Source organism: Parasteatoda tepidariorum, chromosome 4 (genome assembly GCF_043381705.1).
Source record: "Parasteatoda tepidariorum isolate YZ-2023 chromosome 4, CAS_Ptep_4.0, whole genome shotgun sequence".
Lineage (NCBI taxonomy): Eukaryota > Metazoa > Arthropoda > Arachnida > Araneae > Theridiidae > Parasteatoda > Parasteatoda tepidariorum.
The window spans coordinates 5852780-5879278 of record NC_092207.1 but is presented as its reverse complement, the minus strand read 5'-3'; the positions used below and the strand labels follow the sequence as shown (position 1 = coordinate 5879278).

The window sequence follows — 26499 nt, the reverse complement described above, 5'->3', positions numbered from 1 at the left end:
AATTTTTTGCAAAAATTTGCACATTTGAACAAAGCAATTTTTTTTTTTTAAAAATGTCAAGTCTGACAAATTGCTACTTTGTAACAAAATTTTTTGCATAAATATTATTTTTTACACATTAAAGTACAAGTCATTAACTTTAAAACGCGCTAAAGTAAATGACTTTATGATTTTTTTTGACTGAGATATGAGATTTTGAAAATTTTTTGTCATTTATAGTGAAAACGAAATTATTGTGAATTCGAAAATTTATTTAGTATTTATTCTTCAGCTTAAAGAGATCAACCTATTAACTATTTTCGATTAAGAATTTGTTAGCTATCAATTATTTATTTGTTGCGTAAGGTTCGCATAAGTTTATAATTATCACAGATGAGAAAAGTTTAAATTTTGTATAAAAATAGGTGGCAAAATTAAGCTAAATTTCTTAAAAATTTCTTGAGTCGTTTTTTAAAATTGTTATTGCAAATTTATAAATAATGTTCTTGTTTGTAATAATGTTTTAAATAAAAAACTTAATTAATCCGAATAAGAAAGTTGCGAAAAAATAATACTAAATAATTTTCGAATACGCAATAATTTCGTTTTCACTATAAATGACAAAAAGATTTTCAAAATCTCATATCTCGGTCAAACAAAATCGTAAAGTCATTTACTTTAGCGCGTTTTAAAGTTAATGACTTGTACTTTAATGTGTAAATAATAATTTTTATGCAAAAAATTTTGTTACAAAGTAGCAACTTGTCAGATTTGACATTTTTTTTAAAAAAGAAATTGCTTTGTTCAAATGTGCAAATTTTTGCAAGAAATTGAGATAAATTAAATTAGTAACTTTTAGGTGAAAGTAGAAAACTGAACATGATATCCTGAAATTGTTATGAAAATTGATTCATTTTTGAAAAAATTATGACACTTTGAAAAATGACAATTTTTTAGAAATTTTAAGTGTCTCTAATAATTTGGAAGGGTACTGTACATTGTGAAATCAGGTCACTGAGTGACCTGATGATAATTACATTTTGGTAATTTATGATTTTTTGAGTAATGGTGATAGAAATTATTTCAATATTTTATGGTACTTTGTGTAAGAGTTCATGTTATTTTATTTATTCGATATATTAAACTATTACTTAGTTAGCAATTATTTTGATTTCAGCTCTATTTGCAATATTTGTTTCAAATATGCTTCTTTTTTTACATTATTTTTCTGTATAAATGTATAAAAGCAATTATTTTGAAAATATGTAATTTCTTTGTATTTATATAATGTTTAAAGTTTATTTGGATTATACATGAGAAGTGATGGCAACATAATTATTACAGGGAGTGAATTTAAATTACTGAATTTTAATTTTAATCAATTAACTGTAATTATGTCTGACTCAACTGATTTGCCAAATGGCAGGGATAAATAATTCAAGTAAATTTAGTTTTAGTATACCTGTTTATTTTCAGGTATTTCATAATATGTTGAGTGGTTTGTTAGTCAGTTGAAAGAAAATACATTATTACAGTTCAATATATCACCTACAGTTCAAACTGAGACCTTCCATCTGAGAATTGATGTAAATAATGCTAGTAATCTTAACACTAATTTTACGGTAATGGATGGCCCTGTCTATTCATCCACGAATCCATCCACTTTCAATATTAATAATTTCATGTCTTCTAAAATGCATAATTCAAATTTGTCAATTAAAAACTTTTTAACTTGTAATATTGATGAAACAGTTGAGAAAGTAAACATTGTTTCTAACGATATTAACCTTCCAACAATTCAATCTAAAATTAATAATGTTGAGGTAAATTTTCTATTTGGGCTTTTCAATTTCTTTACTTACATTGGACATTTATAATAAAATTAAGCATAACCATAAAGTTCGTTTATCTAGATAGGTACAAATAATAACAGTTGATTCCCAATTACAATTTTCATCATGTGTTATATATTGTGAATACTTTTTTTTAAAACAGCAAATAATCTTTTTTCTCTGACATTAAGAGTGTATCGTTCCACAAACATGAAACTTCCTTAACATGAAAATGCTCAACATGAAATATCGCTTTACATGAAACACATGTTTAGTTCTGGGAGTTAGCAATCAATTATTGTTCTGTTTTACATGCTTATCATAATATTTTCAAACTGATCGCTTAACATGAAAAGAAACTTATCCGGCATAAAATTAGAACTTTTTGCAATATTTAAAGGTGTTACTGCATTTAAATCATGTTTATTTAATAGACAGTCAACCATTTTAAGTTTTAGCAAACCATTAAAACATTATTATAAAGTAACTTTACCTGCTGATATAGTAAGACGTTGGCTCTAATACTACGAATGCAAATTTTATTTGCGAAAAAATAAACTCCTTAATTTTCTGAGAATTTTTAATTCTGCAAGGAAGTTTTGAAACCATTGGTTACCATCTTGCTTAAATTTTCTTACCTATATTATTCTTCCAGGCAGGATGCTTTGTTGCAAAATTTTTATACATTTTGAAGGGATGTTTAATCATTATAAGAATGAAAAGAGAAATAGATAGAAGAGAAAGAGAATAGAGATCAAATTCATAACTTCTGTGATGCACTACAGAACTAACACATCAAAATGAAAATAAATGTCAAATATATTTACACCAAAAGACCATTTTCCTTCCATAATTCCATTCCATTCACCAGTTACAGATAAGAAGGCTTTTTTTTCTGTTGGACTAAATAACTCTGATGAGATGCGGTGCTTTTTTCCTCCGTATATAGGCTGCAAGCATCAACATTACACAAGATCAACATTAAACAAAGCTTCTCAAAAAATAGTCTTTAATGTGTTTATTTAAAAAGATTTTTGTCACACAAAAATATTAAACGGCAATAGATTGATAATATATTTTACTGCAATTTTATTGAAACATGTTTTTTATAGGAATAATAATAAAATAGAGACCTTGAGAAATGGTCATAAAGAATAAATTTTGTTACAAATGAAGCTCAGTGCTTTGTAAAGAGCAATTGACATCAAAATGCTTTCTAATTAAATCTGACGAAGAGCAAGAATGATACAAGCATAGCTACCAACATAGATAGGAAAAAAATCCAGTAGATTTTACGAAATAAAATAAATCTCATGTTAACTGTTGCATAATATACTAAATATTTTACATATAGGGAATCTTAGTCATCAGAACACAAAAACTTTATCATTCTAACATAAATGGTCTACAATATTTTTCGTTTATAATCGAAATTAAATCAGGGGTGATTGTGAGCCCAAGTGAAAATTCCACAAAATTTCTTAAGTTAAAAAAAAAAAAAAAAGACGGTTAAATTGAAAAATTTCAAAAAAAAAATTTAAACAAGGTTTTTTTTTTCCTTTTTCTCAATATTTCTTAGTTTACTTAAAATATATTTAAAATTTTACACATACCTATACCATTTATACATACCTATGATGACCTGGAGAAGTAATTAAAATTTACAAATATGTCTTTCTTCCTTGAGTTTATGATTATAACAACTATTTACTGATATAAAAATGAATATTAATCATGAATATGAATGAATCTTAGAAAGTATCTGTATGGCTCTCCTTTACAAACAAATAAAATAAACTGTGTTTTTAAGTTCCACCTTTGAAAATTTGATTTCCGGAAACTTCTGTGATCAATGTTTTTTTTTAAACGTCTGGACCTTCGATCTCCGGAAACTTCCGGATCACTGTTAGCGAAAAATCTGGAAATCTGGATTTTTTCCGGAGCACAATCAGCCCTGTTAAATGAACTAGAAATACTTTTTATTATGTTAACTCACTTTTAATAGTAATAGACAAGTAGTTTAGAAAAAAGTTGGTTAAAAATCCTTTTTATTAATTTAAAAAAGGAGTTCTGAAAAAAAAAGAAATGAAAATTTTAAATAAGAAAAAAAGCTTGAAACTGATTATTAACAATGAGGAGCACTTCATTATGTATTAGCAATACTTATTTTAATATTCAAGTAAGCAATAAATACTATTTCAATAGAGATTTTATTAGGAAACTCACTAAATTTAGGGAATTTTCAAAAATGTGATAAAATAAGGAGAATGTTCACAAATGAATAAAAATCAGGAGAATTCTTGCAGACCAGTAGAAATAGGCAAAATTCAGGAGTCTACTGGTAAATTTAGTAGAGTTGACAGTTGAAGTATTCTGAACTGAAGCCTGCATTTCTAGGTGTTGATTGGGTACAATAATATATCAGAAACAAGGAAGTCCTACTTATAATACATTCTTTAAATATACTATAAGTAGGTCAAAGTATATATACTTTGTTTGTGAAACATAATATATTCTCAAACATGTCCAACTTATAATATAATTAATATTGATAATATATTCTTTGTTTGTAAAACATAAATAAATCATTAATTTTCAAAACAAATAATGTGGAAATAAATATAACACATGTTTCCGAATTTTAGTAAATCGAGGTAAGCTAGTAAAGCCGAGAGCATACTTTTTAAAACAAAAAAAAATACCGAAAATTCAAAGACTATGTATAACCTGCATCACTCAATATAAATGATAAGAAAAGCACATACCCTTGTGTGAAATTCGACATTTGCATGATAACCAGTTTGAGGACAAGTAACGGTTACGGACCCTCCAAGTTCAATCCAAGGTACACCCAATATAGACCTGAAAATATTATTCTTTAAATAAACTTAAGCAATGAACCATGTGGAAGATAGTTGAAAAGAAATAGTAAGGGCATACTTAGCATTCTATGATTGAAATATTGTGAACAACTCATAAAATTGTAGTGTAAAGAATGAAAAACAACATTTGGAATAAAATAATATAATTATTCATTTTTTTTAGAATTTCAATTATTCATCACAGGTCATTGTAAAAAAAGAAGTGAAAAAAGTGATTGTGAATTTTTGAAACGTGACTTAAAAACAGTTTTAATATCCAGTCAGCATATCTTAATAACCTTAAAAATATGCAGGTTAAGGACAAAATTAATTGCAAACATTTATTCCTGTAGAAAAGGAATTGGTTAGAAAAATTTAATTTTTTTAAAAAAAATTATATTATAAATATTCTTTAATTTTTCCTACCTAAAAAAATGTTAGACGTTTAACTATAGAAACTACAGCTTAAAGTAATGTTTTAAAATAGCAGTGAAAGTATACAACAAAAATTGTAAAGTCAATGCATATTTATTAATTGCACTCGTTTCTTAATGCATACCTGCCAACTTTCACTCCTTCCGAGAATGGATTTTCAGAGTGGTTGTAAAGCAATAAACGAAAAACAATCTGACTCAAAAATATATTTATATTTCGATCTCGTTGAAACTCGCTTGCGCAAGGATTATTATGCTTTCATATATTTATTGCAATTATTTATATGTAGTGGTGGTCAAACTCATTTATAATTATTATTATAATTCAAAAAGTTAATTGGAATAACCTGAGTATTGCTACCACTTTAAATATGAAAATAAAATCTTCCGGAAAATCCAGAAGAGTTAGCAGGTATGTTAATGTATGTTTTTTTAAATAATTTTGTAAAAAGAGAGGATTTCTTTTCAGAAGTCACCTCATTAGTTCGGCCTATACCGAGCCAATCTGGCTCACCATTTGCAGTTTGCAAGGAAACTTCAAATATTAGAATCGAGAAACAGCCAAATAAGATATATCTTTAAAATTTAAAATTTGAAGACAAATAAAAACAGCCCAAGTACGTTAGAGAAAGAATTATTTGATATCTTAAGAGTTAAAAAATATTTCATTAAAACTTGATAGTCATATCATGAAATTGGAGCATTACAAACCTAAAATCTAGTAAAAGGGGTTAACCTGCATACGATTTATCTCAACATGGGGACATTTCTCTTTTTACTTCCTTGATCAACTTTTTATTTACTACTTGGGAGAAGCAGCAGTTTGAAAATGGAACTTGCGGTAGAAGAAGAATTCAAAAGAATTTGTTTCATCCGATAAAAATTCATAATGCTCATGTTCAAAATATGTCTCCTAATAAAATAATTGACAGATAAGTAAATGGTAGCAAATTATTTAAAAAGAAATATTTTTTATAATGGCAGGCATTTGGGTCTATTTCCCATTGGCCTCAGAAATGCCAGAACTGCTACTCTCTTATCGTTAGCCAGTGGGCACCTGTGGCTAAGCCATTGCAGTGGAGTAGCGCCACCCACGTCATACAACCACAAATCCATTCATAGGCAGGTTACATTCACACAATGACACAGAAAAAAGGACATAGAACCCACAGAGAGAGAAAGTTACATCCATGCCTATGGGGGGATTTGAGCCCACAACCACTCACCTCGTAGTCCAGTACAATAACCACTAAACGAGTGATCGGCATTTGAGAAGAAGAAAAGTATTCATTTTATATACTAAACACATATTAAAAATTTTCAGTAAATTTAATAAGATTGGGATGAGATATCTCACCTGCCGTAGCCATTTGGGAAGGTTAAAATATATTCCTCATTATGTTTCATAACATTGATAGTTGCTTGCCCAATATTCTGGACTCCAATCGAAAGGCCCAAAAACTTAGACTTGGTCCAAATATGCGCTGTACAACTGATCCCTTTATTCACATGCTCAGCATAAAAGGCAGAAACTATATTTAATAAATAGAAGATATAATAATCAACTAAAAATCAAATGCAACTTAAATAAGCAGAGCTCTTTTTGCAATGCTAGTGAAATATAGTGAAAGCATTAAGAAATATATTGGATATATTAGCCAGAAAGTTTAGACCTAAATGTTTAACTAAGTGCAGTACAAAAAAGCTTCGTTAGATCAAATATTCAACACCATTTAATGCCTATCTCCAGTTAATGCAGGAATATATTTGTAATTTATGCAAATACTTAATATTTAGCAAAATTTTTATTAACAAAAGTTCATTAATAAAAGTTCAAAAATAAAGTTTATTAATAAAAGTTCACCTCAACTCAGGCTGAAACAATATGACATTACTTAAATGACATGAAATAAGTTGAAGCACAGAGTATAAAGCAAGCGTATCTTACTTAAATAACAACAAAGAGCATGGGGAACTTATCATTTACTTAACCTAGCAGCATAAAAACGGTTTTTACTTAATCTAATAGTTAAAAAAAAGCTTTAGTATTTGAATTACTTGGTGGGTGATGAGACACTTGTTCGGCAATAAATGTTAAGTGGTCTCTCGTTGCCCAAGGAACTGGACCGTTTTTCACTTTTACGGGAGTTTCCTAAAACAAATTAAAAAATAAAATTAAATAATGAAATTAATAAAATGAAATAATAAGAACTTAGTGAAGAGAAAAATATCTGCGAAAATTCACCATGCAAAAATTTTTTTTTTTCAATATTGTCCATCATTATTATTGTACCACATATAGCACTTTCTACGGCAACACAGTTTCATTCCTGACAATCTAAATCCCCAATGATTTTAACTTCAATTTCAGTCCTAATCCTTCAAACAGTTTTTCATTACTCTTTTCGTTTTGTTATTTCAATAATTTTTTTTTATGATTTTCATATAGGTTCTAAGAAATAAAGATTCTTAATACATTTATTTGTAATTCGTATCCAATAAGAATTATTTATTTTACAAGACACATTAAATCAGTAGGAACATTGGAAGGAAATCAAGTATTCAGTGAATATATTTTCTAAAACTATGCGTCTTTTGTGATAAGCACCACAAAATTTTGAAGCTATTTTGTGGTACGTGAAAACTATTAACACATTAATATGTACATTTTTTTTTAGCTCTCTAAGTGATAGTCTCAGCTTTTTCTAAGCTTTTACCTGCAATCAACATTTCCCTCCTACTATTAATAGGAAGATTAGTGAGTAGAAAGAAAATTTCAGTACAATTTTACCCAAGGGCTCAAAATGCTTGGAGGATTAACCAAAAAAAAAAATTTTTATACAAGCATAAATAAATATTTAAATATTACGTTGAGTAAAAAATTTTCCGCCAAAATAAAAGAATCTTGTAAAATGATAAATTCATACATGTTAAGCTCTAACGCAATAGTTCGTGTTGAAACATTTTTGTCTTGATCAATGATTTGCTTTAACTCGTCACATTCAACCCCAATACAGTAGCCACAACCTGGTTTATCTTCAATGTCAAAATTCCCAACTTTAAACATTCAAAACCAAACTTTTACTGTATTATAAGAAACAGTATTGAGACCTAAACTTTTACACAGTTTGTTTGTGGCATTCAGTTGCACTCAGTTTGTGGCATTCAGTTTATTTCGGACCTCATAGTATGTAATCCATCTGATCTGTTGAAGTGATAGCTCTATTTTAAACACTTTTTTGGTGCATAAGATAATAAAGTTTTGACAAGCAAATTACAGAGTTGTGTAGTTCCAACTTTAGAATGCACAAAACCGTTTAGAGAAAGGTTAACTACCACAGGAACGGCAGCTGTTGGCGAAGAAGTATCTCCTCTTGGCGGAAAACTTTTTACTCTTATTATACTTTAATGTTACAAATTTTTACTGAACAGTATAAATTAAAAACAAAATTAACGGAATGCAAAATATGTCTAATTAATTAATTATTAGACTTCACTGATAATTAAAAGATTATTTAATGTGAGACTCAAAAATTTACTCCGCAAAAAGAAAAAAGGTCGATTGTGGCTTTAAAATTCTAATTTTATTACTAAGATTAGTTTACTAGTTATTTATTAATTAAGATTAGTTTGATGATGAAAATTACCAAAAATTAGCCTGAAATGCATATATTTATATTTTGTAACATTCTATTGAGAAGTTTAAGATGGCTAATTCAGCACAGAGAGAACTATTTCATACAAGAAGCAAACATTAACAAATAGACAAATCAAAAACATTTTTTTGAGGGTGTGGAATCCAAAAAGCATACTTCTGAAAAACAAGCTATTTCATCAAAAAATGAACAAAATTTGTCAAAGTAAAAATTATTAATTACATCTGATTCTTGAATTGAAGGAATATGCCAAAAGCAGCGGAATATCTCCCCGAGTATAGGATTATAAGGTTTTTTAGCGACGGAACTTTTTCTTCCAGCATGGAAGGCCGACAAGTACCATCGGATGACTTGTACAAATCTATCTTTTGGGTCATCAAAATCTGGAATGCTGAAAATAACGTTTTCAGATTTATATAAATAATAAAACAAAAATTATCATTACATACAAAAATTTTGAATAATAATTATATTTACTCAATGGCAGCTACTTAAAAGATTTGTGCAATCATAATATTTAACTAATGAATGCTTGAACAATGGGTTTTTGTGACGCAGATTTTACTTAGGTTACATCAATACGAGTAACAGTGTTCGAAATTAAAGATGGCACATTCGTTTGTAACCATTAAAATTTTAAATGAACTGGAAAAATATTATCCTTGATTCTATAAACCAGGATTGGTATGCAATTTTGGATTTTTAATTTTCGGTTTTTTTTTTTGGTTTTTTTTTTGCCACAGAGATGTTTTATTTCCTTTAAAACAGAAGTTTTCAAAATAAAAAATGAAACATGCAAGAAGTTTCATATTAAGGTTTATGAATTAACATTGTGAACAGTTTGGCTGATACGGATATATAAATGTTTTTATGGATTAAAGAGATAAAGTTTCAAACCAGGTGGCAGCACAATCAATATTGAAAAGTGGAAAACGAACATCACTTTATTTTTTCTTACAAACTAGAACCCAAATGTTTATAAATCATGTGCTTGCAGCCACCAGAGAAGATATCTTCCTCCTTATAAGAAGGATTATTCAAATGTTTTTGGAAATCTTGCTGATCATTTCAAAAGAATTCATATTTTGTTGACCACATTTTTATCTAACTGCTTATTATTCACTGTTTATTATTTACAAGCTATTCTTGATATTTTACTATTTAAATCAATATTCAGTGTTATTAATGACTTTAAGAGCTAGTATTTAATTTCTTTTCCTAGACTCTCTTAAAAGCATGTAATGTTTCCAGAATTTTTGTTAGTTAAAGCTCAATATGGAGAAAAGAATACGGTACTAAGAAGACATTAACTTTCCAACAATAAATGCGTGTATTTGCTCTGGGGCAGAATTTTTTCTGGCTTTCTGCGACATAACTATGTAATTCTAATATCTTTCTGCAAGATATTTATAAAAATATCAAATATACACGTTACTAATTTAAAGTAACAGAAGCGTCAACTTCGAGAAAAATATTTTGATCAAATAAAAGAATTTTTTGAATTAAATATGTAATTTTTTTTTCTAAAATTTTGGGCGATATTCTCGCATTTTGTAGGGGAATAACACACTATTTCCTTTTTTGAATTTTGTTATTCATCATCACATTAAAATAAAAATTAAAAAAATTGCAAAATCCTTAGCAGTAACTACCGACAAAAAAGATCGACGGCGAAATCACGCGAATCGGACTCTTCAAAAAGTGGTTACTAAATGCGCGTTTTCAATTCGAGATTCAGTTGTTGTAATAAATAATATCCTATTGAAAATATCAGATTTTAAAAGCTATGTGAAAGTCAATAGTAATACTGCATAAAAAATTTCTGCAGAATAGAAAACTAATTTTTTTTTATTTCATTACTCTTCATTTTTCCTTATTCTGAAATGAAAAATCATAAGCATTTTTTCCCCACTCCTTTGATGTGCGGAAAGGCATCTTTTAAATATAATTCTGAAGAAAAGAAAAAATTTTTCGAAAATTTCAGCAGAAAAGAAAACCAAAATTTTTTACTCCACAAAGGAGAACTCTTTCTGCAAGAACTCGGTAACAATCGGCGACAATGTCGTCGCGTCGCCACGATTCTGCCACGGGGCGTATTTGCTTACAACAACAAGCTCGCTATAACAATTTTATCAGCTCTTGAGCAGCATTATAATGAACTTTATTCAGATTCTTTAAACATAAATCAAATATTACTAATAATAAACATGAAGAACTTGCCTAATGAATATGTCTGGGTGGGCAAAGAAATCAGCATACATTTCCAAGAGAGATCGTCGTTCCAAGATGAAAGTAGGGAGAACAACTTTTGTTAAATCCATTCCAATTTTCACTTGCGACAATAAATGGCTTATCACACTACCTTGTCCTTCAAGGGATCCTACTATTGAATTATGCTCAGATTAATTACTTATCATAATACATACATGATATTTATAAAAATATAATAATTTTTTTTTATAAAAGTCACCCATAAAAGGTAGGTAGGTAGGAACTTCATTTACGGCATCCTAGAGCTGTACAATGGGCTATTGGTGACGGTCTGGGAAACATCCCTGAGGATGATCCGAAAACATCCCATTGTAATTTTGATCCTTTGCAAGGGGGGTAACTCTCTTGCTTTGGTAGCCTGATGACCTTTGCGTGAAGTTAAGCACTTTTGCTGTCGAACAGTTTAACGAGGACCGTTACTAACGCCCCCGGTCTCTACATTGGCTGATCAAAGTGGTCACCCACCCGCTTACTGATAGCAGCCAGTGATGCTTGACTTTGTTGTTCTACTGGGAACCATCCATAAAAAGAAGTATTCTATACTTTTTTAAATTGTAACTGTGAATTGTTAATATGTGATATGTAAAAACAGGTATTTAATAAATTACCCACCATAAATTGCAGTGAATAAAAAGTCATTATTTTTTATTGTTGAGTAACTTAACTAATAACGAAACAGTTACTTTTAAAAGAAAGATAATAAAGAGATATAAATGTAAAGAAAAATATAGATCCAAATTTTAAAAAACAGTTTATTTTTTCAAGTGCTGTTTCTTTCTTTCATTCACTCTTTTTTTCCTTTTTGGATGGGTGGAGTCATATATCAAAAATGGTACAACTTTAAAAAACTACAAAATCCTTTTTTTTTTCACTCTCATTACAAGAATATACCAGATCATTTTCTTTTAATTAAAAAGAAATTGATACATTTGTTTTTATTCGGTTGTATGTGAATATGAGACTTTTAACTATAGGTTAATAAGAGATATACTCACACTCTTCTTCCTCATCTTCATACAAAGCTAAAATAGAATAACAAAACTCAGCATTCTTCACAAACATTAAGAGTAATGAATAATTAAGAAAATGAAGTCATGTTTAAACATGTATTATACATAGTATAGCAAAAGACATACGAAAAGTAATTATCAGGGCTCGGATTTTGCTGATCTTATTCTTATAAAATGCCCGTAAAAATGCAAAAAAAGCCTCTAAAAACCAACACAAACAACCTTAAAATAAAATAAAAAATACATTTAAAAATTTTTCGAAAATGTGTTTTGCATTAACTTATCTTCAAAAAAGAAAAATATAAATCATAACTCATATTTATAAATTTTAAAAAAAAATTTTATAAATAAATTAAGTACGCAACTTGAATTTAAATAAATAGTAAAATAAAAAAAAGTAAATAAAAAAATACATATAAATCCAATACTTAATCAAAGAGTGAACTAAACATGTGATCCCCATACATTTGTGAAGAAAATATATGCGAGCCCATATTAAAAAAAAAAAGACTAAAAAATTAGGATTGTCAAAAGGTGATCACAGGTTACCCATTGGCAAAATGGTTGTTGTCCAATTTTTTTTACCCCTTTTATTTGTGATATTCACCTGAATTAGTATTGAAAGTGATCCAGTTTGAACTGTAGGTTAGAATTTCTGGATTCTTAATTAGAACAATGAAAACAAAAATATTGTTCAAATGATGAAAATCTATTTTATTCACCACTCAGGAAGTATTTATGGGATCTCTCTGGTTCTATATCACAAAAATAAACTCGCCAATTTAATGCATAACAAAATTAATAGTGCAAAAGAAGAATTCTAAAACAATTATCAAACAGCGGCGGTCGTCATAGCAACGCATGCAATGACGACACACATGCACTGTTTACTATTAATCTTGAATACAATTTTGGCAATGGGTAATAAAGATACTCAAGCATTAAAGCATTATTTATAAAATTAATCATGATATGAGTTTTTAGAACTACCTGTGGGGATTTTACAGCAAAAAATTCACAACTTTTTTGAAAAAAATTTTGTCCGCATGCTTTTTTTTAAACTTTGATGATTGTGGATGGTATCTAAATATTACTTTATAAAATATTCTTCTAAAACCATTTTATGTAGATAGAACGGGTTCTACAGCAGAAATCAAGCTAATCAGACCAACCTCATTCCCTTATGAAAGCATAAAATTTCTTCCTAGGGAATTCCCTCTGGCTAGGAACTACTGATATATACAGGGTATCAGCTACATTTTAGATTTCCAAATCCATGACTTTCCATGACTAATTCCAAGAATTTTTCATGACTTAGTATTTTCTTTGACAAAAACACAACAATAAATTAAAAAAAGCCTTATAACATTAATTGAAATAATAGGTATAACCAAAACTGTTATACTCTTTATCATCATATTTATTTTTTTTAAGAGAAATGGAACAAAATATTAATTTTTCTCATTCAAATTAGAAATAGTTAAATAAATTCTTCATGATGAAGAAAAATGAAATTCCTCTCTGACATTAAATCTTCAAACCAAAAGATTTAACTATTAATTAATTAATTACTAAAGATTTATTAATTTGAAAACTTTGTTGTAACATTTGAAACTATAATTACTATTTATTATAAATAAATAATTATTATATATAAATAATTGATTATCATTAATAATTGAAGTTTCCTCAGACATTCAAATAGAATATTATGTTTTTTAATCTAGCCACTTTCAACAGTGATTCTTTTTCTTCTTTATACCTCACTTAACATAGAAATAAAAGAATATTAGCAAAATAGAATTATACTACATAAACTGACCAAAATCTTCAATTGCAATCAATAAGTATTAATTTTGTGACAGGTGCTGCCATCTAGTTCTAAATACATATAAAATAAATTTTGAGAAAGTAGCTTTTAATGCGACCAGCATGCTTAAGTTTTGTAACTTTTTTTTTTCAAGAAGTCTCGATGTATATAGATTGAAAATAACTTTTGTTTTAATTAAGTAAGTTTTTTGCTAATTTAAAATTTTACATTACTCATCTATAACAACCTAACAGAAGTCAACGCTAAAATTTAAAGAGAATAATTTACTAATTTAAATCATCGTAATACGTGTCACTAAATTTTCTTCTGAAAATTATTTGTATAGAGTAAGGATGAGACTTTATTTCGAGGTTAATAAAATGCTGTTTTGATTTAAAATAGTATTAAACTATAAAATATTTCTAAGTTTACATATTAATTTTATTGCTATGTTAATCAAATCAATGCTGAACAACTTAAGAATATAAAAGTAAAGATTTACTTCATATATATGAGCTCATAAATAAAAAGTTTTATTATGATATAAATATATATAATTATTATAAATTAAAATAATTTTAAATTAAAATAATTTTAAATCTAAAGAACTGAATAAAATTTCAATTTCAATAATTACATTTTTAATTTAAATAGTTAATATTAGCTAAATAGTTGAAGTTTCTAGTCATTACTAGTTTAGAAATAGATATTTTTCTTCAATTGATAAGGACGGATTTTTACTAAAATTGAATATTATTTAAATGAAACTTTTTTAGTAAAGCTTTACTTCTAACTTTTTTTTAACAAAAAGAAAACTAGAATAAAAAATGTTCATTTTATCAAATGAAAAATAAGAAGCTACAGTTGTTTATGTGAAGTTAAAATAAATCCAGGTACTGAATGATTAACATATAAAAATGTTTAAAAAGATTTTTATAATTTTTTATCAAAATTTAAATTAAAAATGCATATTAAAATGCATAATTTAATAAATTTGAAATAAAAAAAAACTATAGAAATGTAAAATTAGTTTGTAGTAGTTGATTTATAAGTTTAAAATGTAAAGTGCGAAATATATGTTCCTGCGTCACTGCTGGGGATCGAACCCCTGACCTCTAGATTTGTAGACTTGAATTTAATTAACTTCAAATTTCTTTTAGTGTGCGAAAAAAAATTTCTTGCATTTTAAGAAAGAGCATACTGGTGGTAGAATATATCTTAGAATAATGAACTCAAATATTATTTACTTACTATTTAAATAAAGAAAATTAAAAGAGTGTGAGTCTTTGATTGCAATGTTAAGAATAGGAAAATTCTACAAAAAATAGGACTACACCAACTACTAACACCAACAGTGGAGTGTAGTAACGGCAACTGGCTTTTTGGAACTATTTGGGCATAAGTGGTTTGTCTTGTATAACATTTCTCTGATATATATAGGTATCAAAAAAGTTTTCTTTTTTTTTAAGCATTCTATTATTTCTGCAGTTAACATAAATTTTAAGTTTCAATTTCTTTTACTATATGTTTTAATACAGTTATATGTCAAAGCAAATTTTAAGAGCTAAACAACATATCAGTTTGAAATCTATGTTTCATTACAAGGTTCTTTTTTTCTTTTTTAAATTTCTTTAAGAACATTTTTTGATGTTTTTATCAAGAACTTTAAAATTTTGATTATAGAATTAAGAACAAGTTTTTTATATTGTTTCTTTTTTAATTTTCAATTTTAATTTGTTATTAGGTAGCAATTTCAGTTTTATTTTTCTTTACTAAATACCAGTTTTCTCCTTATCTTTAATATGTTTTACAGTAACTTAATTATATCAATAAGGGATTCAACATCTGCTATTTTATCTAATTTATTTTTGCACAAAAAATGCTGCAGGACTGGAGGAATCAATTTCTATGAAATTGATTTAATAATTAAAATAAATTCCATGAGTACTACTGTACTAGGCATTCATACAGGTCCACATTAAATAAGAATTAACTGAAAAAATAAGATAAATTAACTGAAAATCAAAAAGAAATAATTCACCATCATAGTCTTGAGTTGTAAGTTTGTGTGTACTTGATGGTCTACGGGTAGGAGTTTCCTCCACTACTGTTTCAGAGCTGCGAAGTTAAAACATTAATTAATAAATATTAATAAACATAACTAATAACAATTAATTAATGCTGTAAGAAATAAATATTCTAATACATATTTTTTTTTAATAATTGGGTCAGAAAAATGTTAAAATGTCAGACTAACATATAGTTTGTCTATGGTAAGAACACCTCCCGCCATAATGTCTGAGGCCCTGTGCTGTTATGGAAGCAAGAATAGCCTATTTCAGGGAGGGTAGTTTCTCTTCACTCTGGGGCTGACACAATAGACCAAAGAAAAAGATTCCCTTTCTCTCGCCGACTAGAGCCAAAACCTGCCCTAAACAGTGACCCCACACCCCTACTTGAAATAGTTAAACCTTGTTACCATAATCCCCGCCACGGGTCCAGACGAATGGCTAGGGGAGTTTTTACTTTAGACAAACTATACCCAACATAATATTGTCATCTTAAAAAAAGCAGACTGTATTTATATCAAAGTAATATGCATTATTTACACACATGTAATTTTAATTTCCTTATTCAAGTGGAGATAATAAAAAAAAATTATCAATAATTAACATTCTAATTAATAATAAATAACATAGTGCACCTTGTATTCTGGATGGATCCAATTGTTTCTTCATTTGCATCAAAAAAGTCTTCTTCGTCGCTACTCGAATATGAAGTTTCAGGCACAACTAGGTTCATATTGCTTGGTATGTCTTCTAAGAGGAGAGGGAAAAAAATCATTTATTTTTTAAAGGCTTCATTTAACAAAAAAAAGTTTTTGAAACTCAAATATTGAGTTTGTGTTTCCCAACTCTAACTGAATATTTTTTTGTGAAATCTCACTACAATGAAATCAAGTCCGATAGAAAAATTCACAATGAAGAAACTTCCATGAATGGAGAATAAAGATTTTTGCAGTTATTTAAGTAAAATAATGACTTATAAAATTTATAAAATAATGACTCATAATATAATCTCTTGAATTATGAGAATGAATAAATTCGTTAGAATGAATGATGAGAGAAAAATGTCCAGAGATGGGTACACGAAATAGTTAATTTGTTGTACAGAAAAGTGTGTTGGATTCCAAACTCTCTCTCTCTCTCTAACTGTATACTTTTTTGAATGTTACAAAAATATAGAGAAGTTTCCCTACAATAAAATATAATCCATTTGAAAAATTTCTAAACAAAGAAGCTTCCAGACCATGGAGGAGAGAAATTTTTTGCAGAAAAAATATTTAGCAAATTATGACTCATACAGACATATGTTATGAGTTCGTCACATACAATTCTATTGATATGAGTTATCACTAGAATGAATAACAGAGTAGAATGAATAGCAGAGCCAAAATTAAACTTATAAACATCAGTAAAAATCATGAAAATATTTTGAATGTTACTAATTTTTCCAATTAAAGAAATTTTTTGTAGAGAGATGGTAGCAATTGGGAGAGTTTGCTATAAAGCGATTCAAGTACTTTGTTTTTCATTGAACAGAACATTTAAGATGGCCACTATCCAGACAAAACCAAATTCCCAGAAATTTAAAATTTCTAAGCATCTTTTTTAATATAAATGTTTGTGGGGCAATGGAACTATAATTAAATTAACAATTAAACTCAACAAATTTAATAAAGAAAGAAAAAAAGTAGAACAGCAACATCAACAGCACAGAGCTGCCTACATGGAGCATTATTGGACAAAGACTGTTCTATAGATAGTTCTAAAGAAACAATTAACAGTTAAATGAGAATTCCAGGACTTTTCCCTTCAAGATACTCTGCCGCCGTCCAACAAGGAAATGGATGGTTCCTCAAGGATAATACTCGATAACAAATCCTACAAAAATTAGCACGACATTTATATATGCATTAAGAATTTAAAATAAATGTAGAAAATTGTTGTTTTTTTTCAGTCTGAATTTATGAATTGTTTCACACATAAAAGTTTCTAATCATTAAATAATTAAGAATTCTAAGCCATTTTTAATAAATTCAGCATTGATTTTACAAAAAGGCATATATATATAGGTATAAATTAATTTTAGAAAGAGCTTGTTTGATAAAGAAAATGGAAATAACAAAATTATAAATTTAAATTATTTATTAAAATAGCATTGATGAGAAGAAATATAAATGAAATGACTATAAATTTTTGTAAGCTAATAACTAAAATTAAAAGTTTTTCGTGAGAAAAATAACTGGAAATAGATTCGCGAGAAATTTTTCTCAAAACTTACGAAATTTTAGCGAAATCATAGATGTTATAAGAAATATGATGAAAATCAGCATGAAAACACAATGATAACTCTCTTTATGAAACACAAAAAAAAGTTATAAAATTTCATTTTTTCAAGAATATTAATACTTTTATTTAAATGTAGAGATTTTTAACACAAAATATGGCACATGGTTGTTGGAACTGATTGGTTGTTGGAAATCAGCACTATGGACAGTTAAGGATAATTCTCTTCTTTAGATTTTTAAAACTTAATAATTGTTTACTTTCAACATACAATTCATTGATTGTTGCTATGTAAGCATTGAATTTGTTCATCAATTCTTCTTCATCCTCAAACATCGGAATAAAGTTAAAAATAAAAGAATTATCATCTGCATGAAAAACATCTAAATATTTAAATTGGCAAGGATAGAAAACTCTGCTTGCTTTAAAAAAGATTGAAGTTGGTTGGCGAAATCAGTGGGCAGTATTATTTCGTACGATAAAGTATGCCTGAATTCTTACTTTGCAGAATTTTAGAGTTTTTCGAGATTTTGAGAAATTACTTGCTGTATATTTGCTTTGTAAATCTTTTGCAAAATCAGACATCTCATTTAAAGATAACATACTAATTTATTCCTTGTTTTTCAAATAAGATAAATTGATTTATAATTACAGATGAATATTTTTCAATTTCTTTTATATCTTTATTCAATTCTGCATCACAACATTTCTCAGAAATTGTGCTTATCAAAGAGATACTAGTATTTGGTTGTTTTATCAAAGAATTCTGCATATTCCACTAAATCTTTTGCATGAAATAAAGCTGCCTCAAACCAATTATTCCAGATGGTTTGCACAGGAACCAGTGGTAAAGAGGAGTTTTTGTCCATTTTAATGAGAAAAACTCGAAATCAGTCTTTACATAATTCACCTTTTCAAATTAAATTTGCCATTCATTTCTCCAAAGAGATTTAAAAGGTAAGTATTGCCAGTAACATGAACAGCATTCAAGAATACTGCTTTTAAACTTTTTTTCCCAATGCTTTGTTTAAGTAGGACAAGTAACATGTAGTTGCGTCAAAATGAAGTTAGTAAATTTGACAACACTGTATAATTGCTTCGCTAACAGTTTTAAAATTGACATTTTCAAGCGGAATGTTTCCTAAGAAAAATGCAGAACAGACAATTAAATGTCGGAACTGCCGTCCTGTATTCCCATTGATGGAACATCTAGCACATTTAATATATAAGTGTCTGTAGTTTCATCCCTAACAATGCTTACACCCACGGCAGATTAAAAAAATATCTGACACTTGATTTTTATTAAATTTGTTAAGTTTTAGGCAGGAAATAGTTTCGTAAGTTGCTGGATCTTGGAATGACATCAATACCTTTAAGTGTCGAATAAGTATGCATATAGGATTAAGTATTAACTGGCTTGTCTGGTGGAATATTAGCCTTTGCAAAAACGCCAACCAACTTTGAAAGCAGTATACAACGATGTTGCTCTGGTTATTTGATATGGGTCTTCTTAAACAACTTTTAAATGCTGTCTGAATAGCATTAGGTTCACTGGCCAGCTTTAGATGAAGATTACTTTTTAAGTTATACTTCATCTAAAGCAGGGTTGAAAAAAAACGAGATCAACTTTGAGAAGATATCACACTTTTTGAAGTAAATGAGAGTCACGCAACACTTTCCTATTATCTATCGAAAGAATAAAAAGAGTTGCTATGCCGAATTTAATTGTTAAAAAGCATTTTCACGTGTTTTTAAATTCAAAGGCACTAGAATTTCACTGCCTTGTGAAATAACCTGAGTGAACATTATTTCTAATTACTGGAAATTTTCCATAAAGAGGTTAAGTTTTCCTTCTCTTTAGTATTCCTGTTTCTTTTGTATTCCTGTTACACATCAGAGAGAAAAAGGTATCAGTGTCAATAATTCACCAAAAAGATACGAAGGCCACCCATCTTGTTACCACCAACATTAACTAATTTTATGGCTAGTTTACTATTATTATTTATAAATACGTTGAACAAATATTATAAATTTTAAAACTTCAGCAAAGCATTTACTGCCAGTATATTTTTGGTATTAATCAATAACTTGTTTCAAAAGAGTTTATATAAAATAAAATGAATAAATAAATCTCGAATTGTAATCAATTTTTGCACACACTGCAAAATTTTGAAAAAAATTTGCAAATTTTTGATTACGTGATTGAGTTAAATTAATTAGCATACTTTCAATATTGATGTCCTCCCTGCATTCCACTGCACATTCAACATTATCTGAAAGTGTGGCATCGGGTGTGGGTTTTTTTTCAGCACCTTTTAAAAAAGATTACATATTACTCTCACCATGAAAAAAAATCATATAAAAGCTAATTCAATTTAAATATAAAGTTGCCTTCTATCAAGAGCTAAGTTTTGGAGTTATTGTCATTAGTAGTGTTGTAGTAGTATTTATTTATCACAGTTTCAAAGGGAAAATAAATTAACGAATGATAATGATGACATGCTTAATGTTTCATTTCAACAAGAAATCCAAATTTTTATGCAAATTACTTAAAGGTCTTCTTTAATTACAAATAACCTATATTGAAATTTTTATCACACTTCATATCATACAAGATGACCAAAATAAAAAGGGCCCATAAAACAAATAGTGATAACTTTGATTTAATTTACATAATTTAGTTATCACTTATATTTATCAGGCAAGTTTGATTTTGGCTAAACTATTGAATTTCTTTTTAATCGTACTTGTCTATTGAGCTAGGGATATATTTATAAAAAAATTTGACAAACAAAGCAAACAAATAAAGTAGAAAATATTTTAAAAAAATAAATAAATAAAATATTAAAACAAATTGTTTTTATTTGCACATTGTAATTATGTTTTTATTTGCACATTGTAATTATCAATTATAACCCTGTTTAAATTTAGTATTAATTTTTTAATTTGAACTTTTTTAAGTTCTTTTTAAAATGTATTACTAATTAGCATTATTTAATTATAAAAAAAATTTCAATAAAAAATAATAATTTAATAATATTCTAATTTTAATTCAGACTTAACAGTTACGAAGACAGTCCTTATTTGTCAGACAATAAAGAATAGATAAGATAAATTTACCCCTTAACACATAGAAATAAATTACCCTAATTAATCGAAAAAACTCTCATCAGAGCCAGTTGTTTTTCCCCTTTACCAAGCATCAAATTGATTCAAGCATTATGAATAAAATGAATAATAAGTTCAGAAGCAGAGAAGGAAATTACAGATCACTACTGACTGCAAGAATTCATATAAAAAATAAAAGGATAAAAAAAAAGGATTTAAAAAAAAAGAACAAAATAATGGCTGTTTACAGGTATGAGAGTGAAGAAAGGACAAAAAGTCTGAAAACACAAAAAATCTAACTTAATCATGACTTAAAGCATATAAAACTATTTTGCACACACAAAAAAAAAAAGCTTAATTATTTTCTGGATTATTCAAAGTTTTTGTTTACTATGTATGAACATTGACAGTTCAGAAAACTTTACTTACAAATTATGATTAAAGAGAGTAAAATAATAATTAAGAAACACAGCAAAATAGTGTGGAAATAATAAGAAAAAATATACATTTAACACAGCAATTTCTTTCATTATTTTCTCTCTTTTAAAGTTTAGAAAGTCAGAAGAATCTCGTGCCTGTGTTTAGGAACCATTAACAATTTAACGCTTTAATGTTTGATTCAACTATTTTCTTTATATGTTTTCTCAGTAAGAACTATTATAAATAAACGTTAATTAATCAAACAACATACTTGATTCTTTCCCACTGGAATGTTTCAAACCATGTTCAGAGTTTTTAGACTTGCTGTAAGCATTATAAATACCGTTCACTGGATGTGTAGTGTTCTGAAATAACATGCAATTTGTTTAGTATACAATAGGAATGAAAATTTTTACATTCAATTAAAAAAACATCTAATTTTTTTTAATACAAAGATGCCAACTTTTAAACTAGCTCTTAGTTATCAGAAGTACAATAACTGTTTGGCCGATACATTTACAAAATTTAAATTAGAGTAATTTATGGTGTACATATGTCTTAATTCTACATCAGTATATAATATTAAAAAAGTTAGCCATGAATTTAATATTTAATTTTTAAAAAAACTAACACTTAGATGAAGGTAATAAGCTAAAATTTATACATCACTGAAATTTTATACTTCATTATAAAATGATAAAATTAAATTAGTTGGAATCAATGTTTTCAATTTTGGTTGGAATTAGTTAAATTGGAATTAGATGGACTTTTTATCATCCTGCATTTGTATTACTAAAATATTTTTTTCTTTAGATCAGAATTCTTATGCCTTTTTATAATAGAACATTTAAGTTTCTTTGATTTATTTTATTTCTATCAAATCTTGTCTTTAATTTATTGCTTTTGAATTGTTTAAGCAATATAAAAAAAGAAACAAGAGAATTTCTTAACATTAAGGAAAAAATAAATAAAAAATTGAAACTAATTATTATGTAACTTTTATTACTCAACCGTAAGACTATTTTTGACCAAAAAATCACAATTATTACAGATAAATCATAATAGTTTACACCTCTGTTAATATAACAAGAAAATTTAATTATAATTAACTTATATTAAAAAAGATTTAATTTAAATTTAATAAACGAGAAAATTAAACAGGATCCTAAAAGAGTAAGATTCTCTTTGTGCTAGTAGCAAAATAATATTGATAAAACAAAAATAAGCTGTTGCAAGTACCATTGTCAATAAAGAGTTGAAAAATGACTACTATGGAATCAATATAATAGCAGCAGGAAGATAACATGAAAAAATTGATCAATGAAAAAAACGCAAACTATAACAGGTACGAAAAAGGGTTAAGCGGATGACAAATAAGAAAGGGAGAGAGTAGGTTAGAATAAAGAAAAAAGCTAAAGCATTCAAATAATTTTTTAAACCATTTAAAATGCATTTAGCTTGGTCAATAGATTAGGGTTAAAAATGAATAGAGATCTTGAATCTTTAACATTTTCACTATAAAAGGAAAAAGATTTTTAAAAAAACAAGATTGGTAATAAGGTAAAAATTTAAGTATTTAAAGAGTGAAGTATAAATGCCAAAACAAAATAAAATAAATTGTATCAAAAACTAAAAGATAAAAAATAGGCATAAATAATAAAAACATAACAGAAAATATTTCTTTTTTTTACTTAAAATGACTTATTTTATACTATTTAAGATATATAATTGCTACTAACGTATTCAATAATTAGATATGGATGCCAATATAACAGTATGTAAAGCAAGATATTTTGATAACAATTAGAAACACCATTTAACATCAGCTAAGATGATTTTTCAATTGATAACAATATGAAACATCATATTAGAAACAAAATTTAACAACAAAATCAGAGTCTTGGGACCAATCAACAGAAAACAGATGGAAACAGGAAATATTAAATTAAGAGTTTTTGTACACATTTTTATTCCTTTCCTTCTTTCTCTTCTTAAAAAAAAATTTTTAAGTATTTTTTTTACGGTATAATTAAAAACATCTTATTTATATCAGCTTATTTTATTGCAAATTATAGTTGAAGCTACAGATGCCTAGTATTTTTTGGAACAGGTATTTTATATCTGCTACTGAATCATACCAATTATTAAAAAAACATTACTCCCAAAAGCCTGTACCAAAATATTAGACGAAAATTGTGATTCAATTATGTATGCAAAAGTTTATTTTCATACTTTTTATAGTGTTTAAACTGTCTTTTAGCCATGTTTGGGCAGTTAAATGTCTTGCAAGCATTGCCTATTATTTTCCTTATTTTAATTATTTATTTATTTTGAATTTTTGTAGAAAACAACTTAAATATTTTCAAATGATAATGAAGAAGAAAAAAAGAAAGAATATAAGTTTAGAAAAATTTGCTAAAAAAATCTATAACAGTAAATTTAGTGATTTTTTTTTCCCGTTTGTTTCAAATTCCATTTGACATTAAATTCACCACAAAGGGCTTCATAGTATATGATATTTTTTAATTAATGTGCCAATGGCTTTGAAATAAAAATAACATTTGCGTAATGTGTGAAAACTTTAAGATTGTTATAAATAGATTTGTTTGCTTTAAATATTAAAGTAAACTCATATTCTAATTTCTAATTTGTTTTTCTCTTTGTTTTTTTAAATGCCATGAAGCTGCTATAATGCTCTATTTGTACTTTATTTGTTAAATTATTCAGCTCGTATAAATTGGTAGAGCTCAATCAGTTTCATTTTAATAAACATACTTTCTTTAAAACTACAAAAGGATGTTATTCGGACTACTTAAAAATGTATTAGAGGTATGTTAAATATAAATAAACAAAATAATAAAGTAAATTTACATTTAACTACGAGCACATTATAATGTTTATACTTACAACTTTAGGTACCCTTTGGAAACAGAAAACGAATTAAAGTATATGTCAGGCTCGTTGTCAATGTTATAATAAAAGACATTTACCGTTATGCATAAAATTACAATGCATGAGATAAAACTATTTAGCATTTTAGTAAACAAAATTATCAATCAATTTCAGCAAAATTCCTTAAATTTATAATGTCAGAAAATTTAAATATTTTTGCAAAAGTTGCACCAGAGAAAAGTTACTTGTTAATGAAGGGATGCCAATATTAATCCTGAAACAAATCTTTGAAAAAGAAAGTTTGTGACACAAGATTTTTAATCAGTTATAAAGTCCTAAAAATATCCAGTTAACACAAGCATGAATTGAAAAACAGGACGAGATCAAGCAAAAAATTAAAAGAATGAGACAATTGATAAACTTGAAAGGAATTTGAAGAAGAGCCTCAGAGCTCAAATAAATCTTGTTAGGCTAAATTAAGCCTTACCTATTGAAACACAGTGCCATAACGAAAGCAGAGAGCACGCCGCACTTTACTATACTCAATCCCATACTCAATATTCAATGAGACAATTCTTGAAACATAGAGAGTTGGTTTTTGCTGAGAATAGTTTTTATGTATTTAAAAAATTAATAACTCATTACGGGCATTTCTATTTCTTTTTTGCTTGCTGATAGATGATTGATGCTTAAAATAAATGATTTTTTTTTAATATAAAAACTGTCATTTCAAGTGCAGCTTGATTCATCTGTTCAATCTGTTTTCAATTCAATTCAATCCGTTTTACACTGAGTAATTACGGGGGCTCATGAGCAGCAGCTAAAGGGATCTCTGCCCCTTTTGTAGGAATTAAATAAAAGATTCAGTGCTAATTATAATTTTTTTTCTAGATAATAAATTTAACAATGCAATTTGAAATGGATCATTTTCAATTTAATATTTCAATTAGCAAATTTGATTATCCAGCTAGAGCCTCTAGGCACATAACTTTCTGGCTCTCTAAAGCATGTTATTTTCAAATTAAATATGCATATTACTAATGAAAAAAATGATTTTTACAAATTTAAAACATAATAAATCTGACATAGTAAAACAGATTATAGTAAATTTAGAATTCTAGAATACAAATATTCAACCCAATATAGTGATCAAAATTTCGATTTACTGTTTTCCTGACAAACTCTAAAAATAGGCGTTTTTTCTGCACAGGGTGGCCACTCAAATCAGATTTCAAATTTCCCTGATTTTTCCAGGTTTTCCAGATAAAAATCTTAAAATGTCCAGGTATTTGTTTCTTTTTTCTTATAAAGTGTAGGATGTATACAAGAAAAGTGTCTAGATTATAAAATAGTTTATTCAAAATTTTATTTTTTTTAACATATCATCTTGAAAAAAATAATTTATTTTGACAATTTGGCAAGATTTTTTACTTATTTTTTAATGTTTTGGTACAAAATTTTGAATCAAAAATCATATATTGACCGCATGAGCAAATCAAGACATTGAATTTTAAACTTGCAAGAATCGCTACATAGGTTTTTAAAAAGGTGTAAATACGAATCACAATATCGTATTCAAATATTTATTCAATTTTCAAATATTAATTCATTAAATAAATTTAATAATTTTAGTTTTATATGATTGTAAATTGTAATTATTTAATCAAAAATAACATATTTTAAAGATAACATCAGTGATAATTTCTAACTTATAGCTGTATATGAACAAAAAAATAGTCATCAGCATAATGATAAAAGTTTGGGTTGTCGTCAGCATAATATTAATAAGTTTGGGTTGTCATCAGCATAATATTAATAAGTCTGGGTTGTCATCAGCATAAAATTAATAAGTTTGGGTTGTCATCAGCATAAAATTA

The 26499-nt window shown here is 27.2% G+C and overlaps 1 protein-coding gene across 1 annotated transcript in view; it reads right to left on the bottom strand.

The window, feature by feature from the left end:
* The window catches only part of LOC107447177 (oxysterol-binding protein-related protein 9), a 41399-nt gene that overhangs the window by 894 nt on the left and 14006 nt on the right, over window positions 1–26499 (bottom strand). Inside the window, exons 8-18 of the mRNA XM_071179378.1 lie at window positions 22002–22095; window positions 20428–20514; window positions 16558–16672; window positions 15895–15971; window positions 12029–12055; window positions 10983–11145; window positions 8985–9153; window positions 7165–7258; window positions 6464–6638; window positions 4577–4673; window positions 2639–2761 (exon numbers count right to left, since the gene is read on the bottom strand). Coding sequence (XP_071035479.1) covers window positions 2639–2761; window positions 4577–4673; window positions 6464–6638; window positions 7165–7258; window positions 8985–9153; window positions 10983–11145; window positions 12029–12055; window positions 15895–15971; window positions 16558–16672; window positions 20428–20514; window positions 22002–22095 — 1221 coding nt within the window. The remainder of the gene's footprint in view (window positions 1–2638; window positions 2762–4576; window positions 4674–6463; window positions 6639–7164; window positions 7259–8984; window positions 9154–10982; window positions 11146–12028; window positions 12056–15894; window positions 15972–16557; window positions 16673–20427; window positions 20515–22001; window positions 22096–26499) is intronic.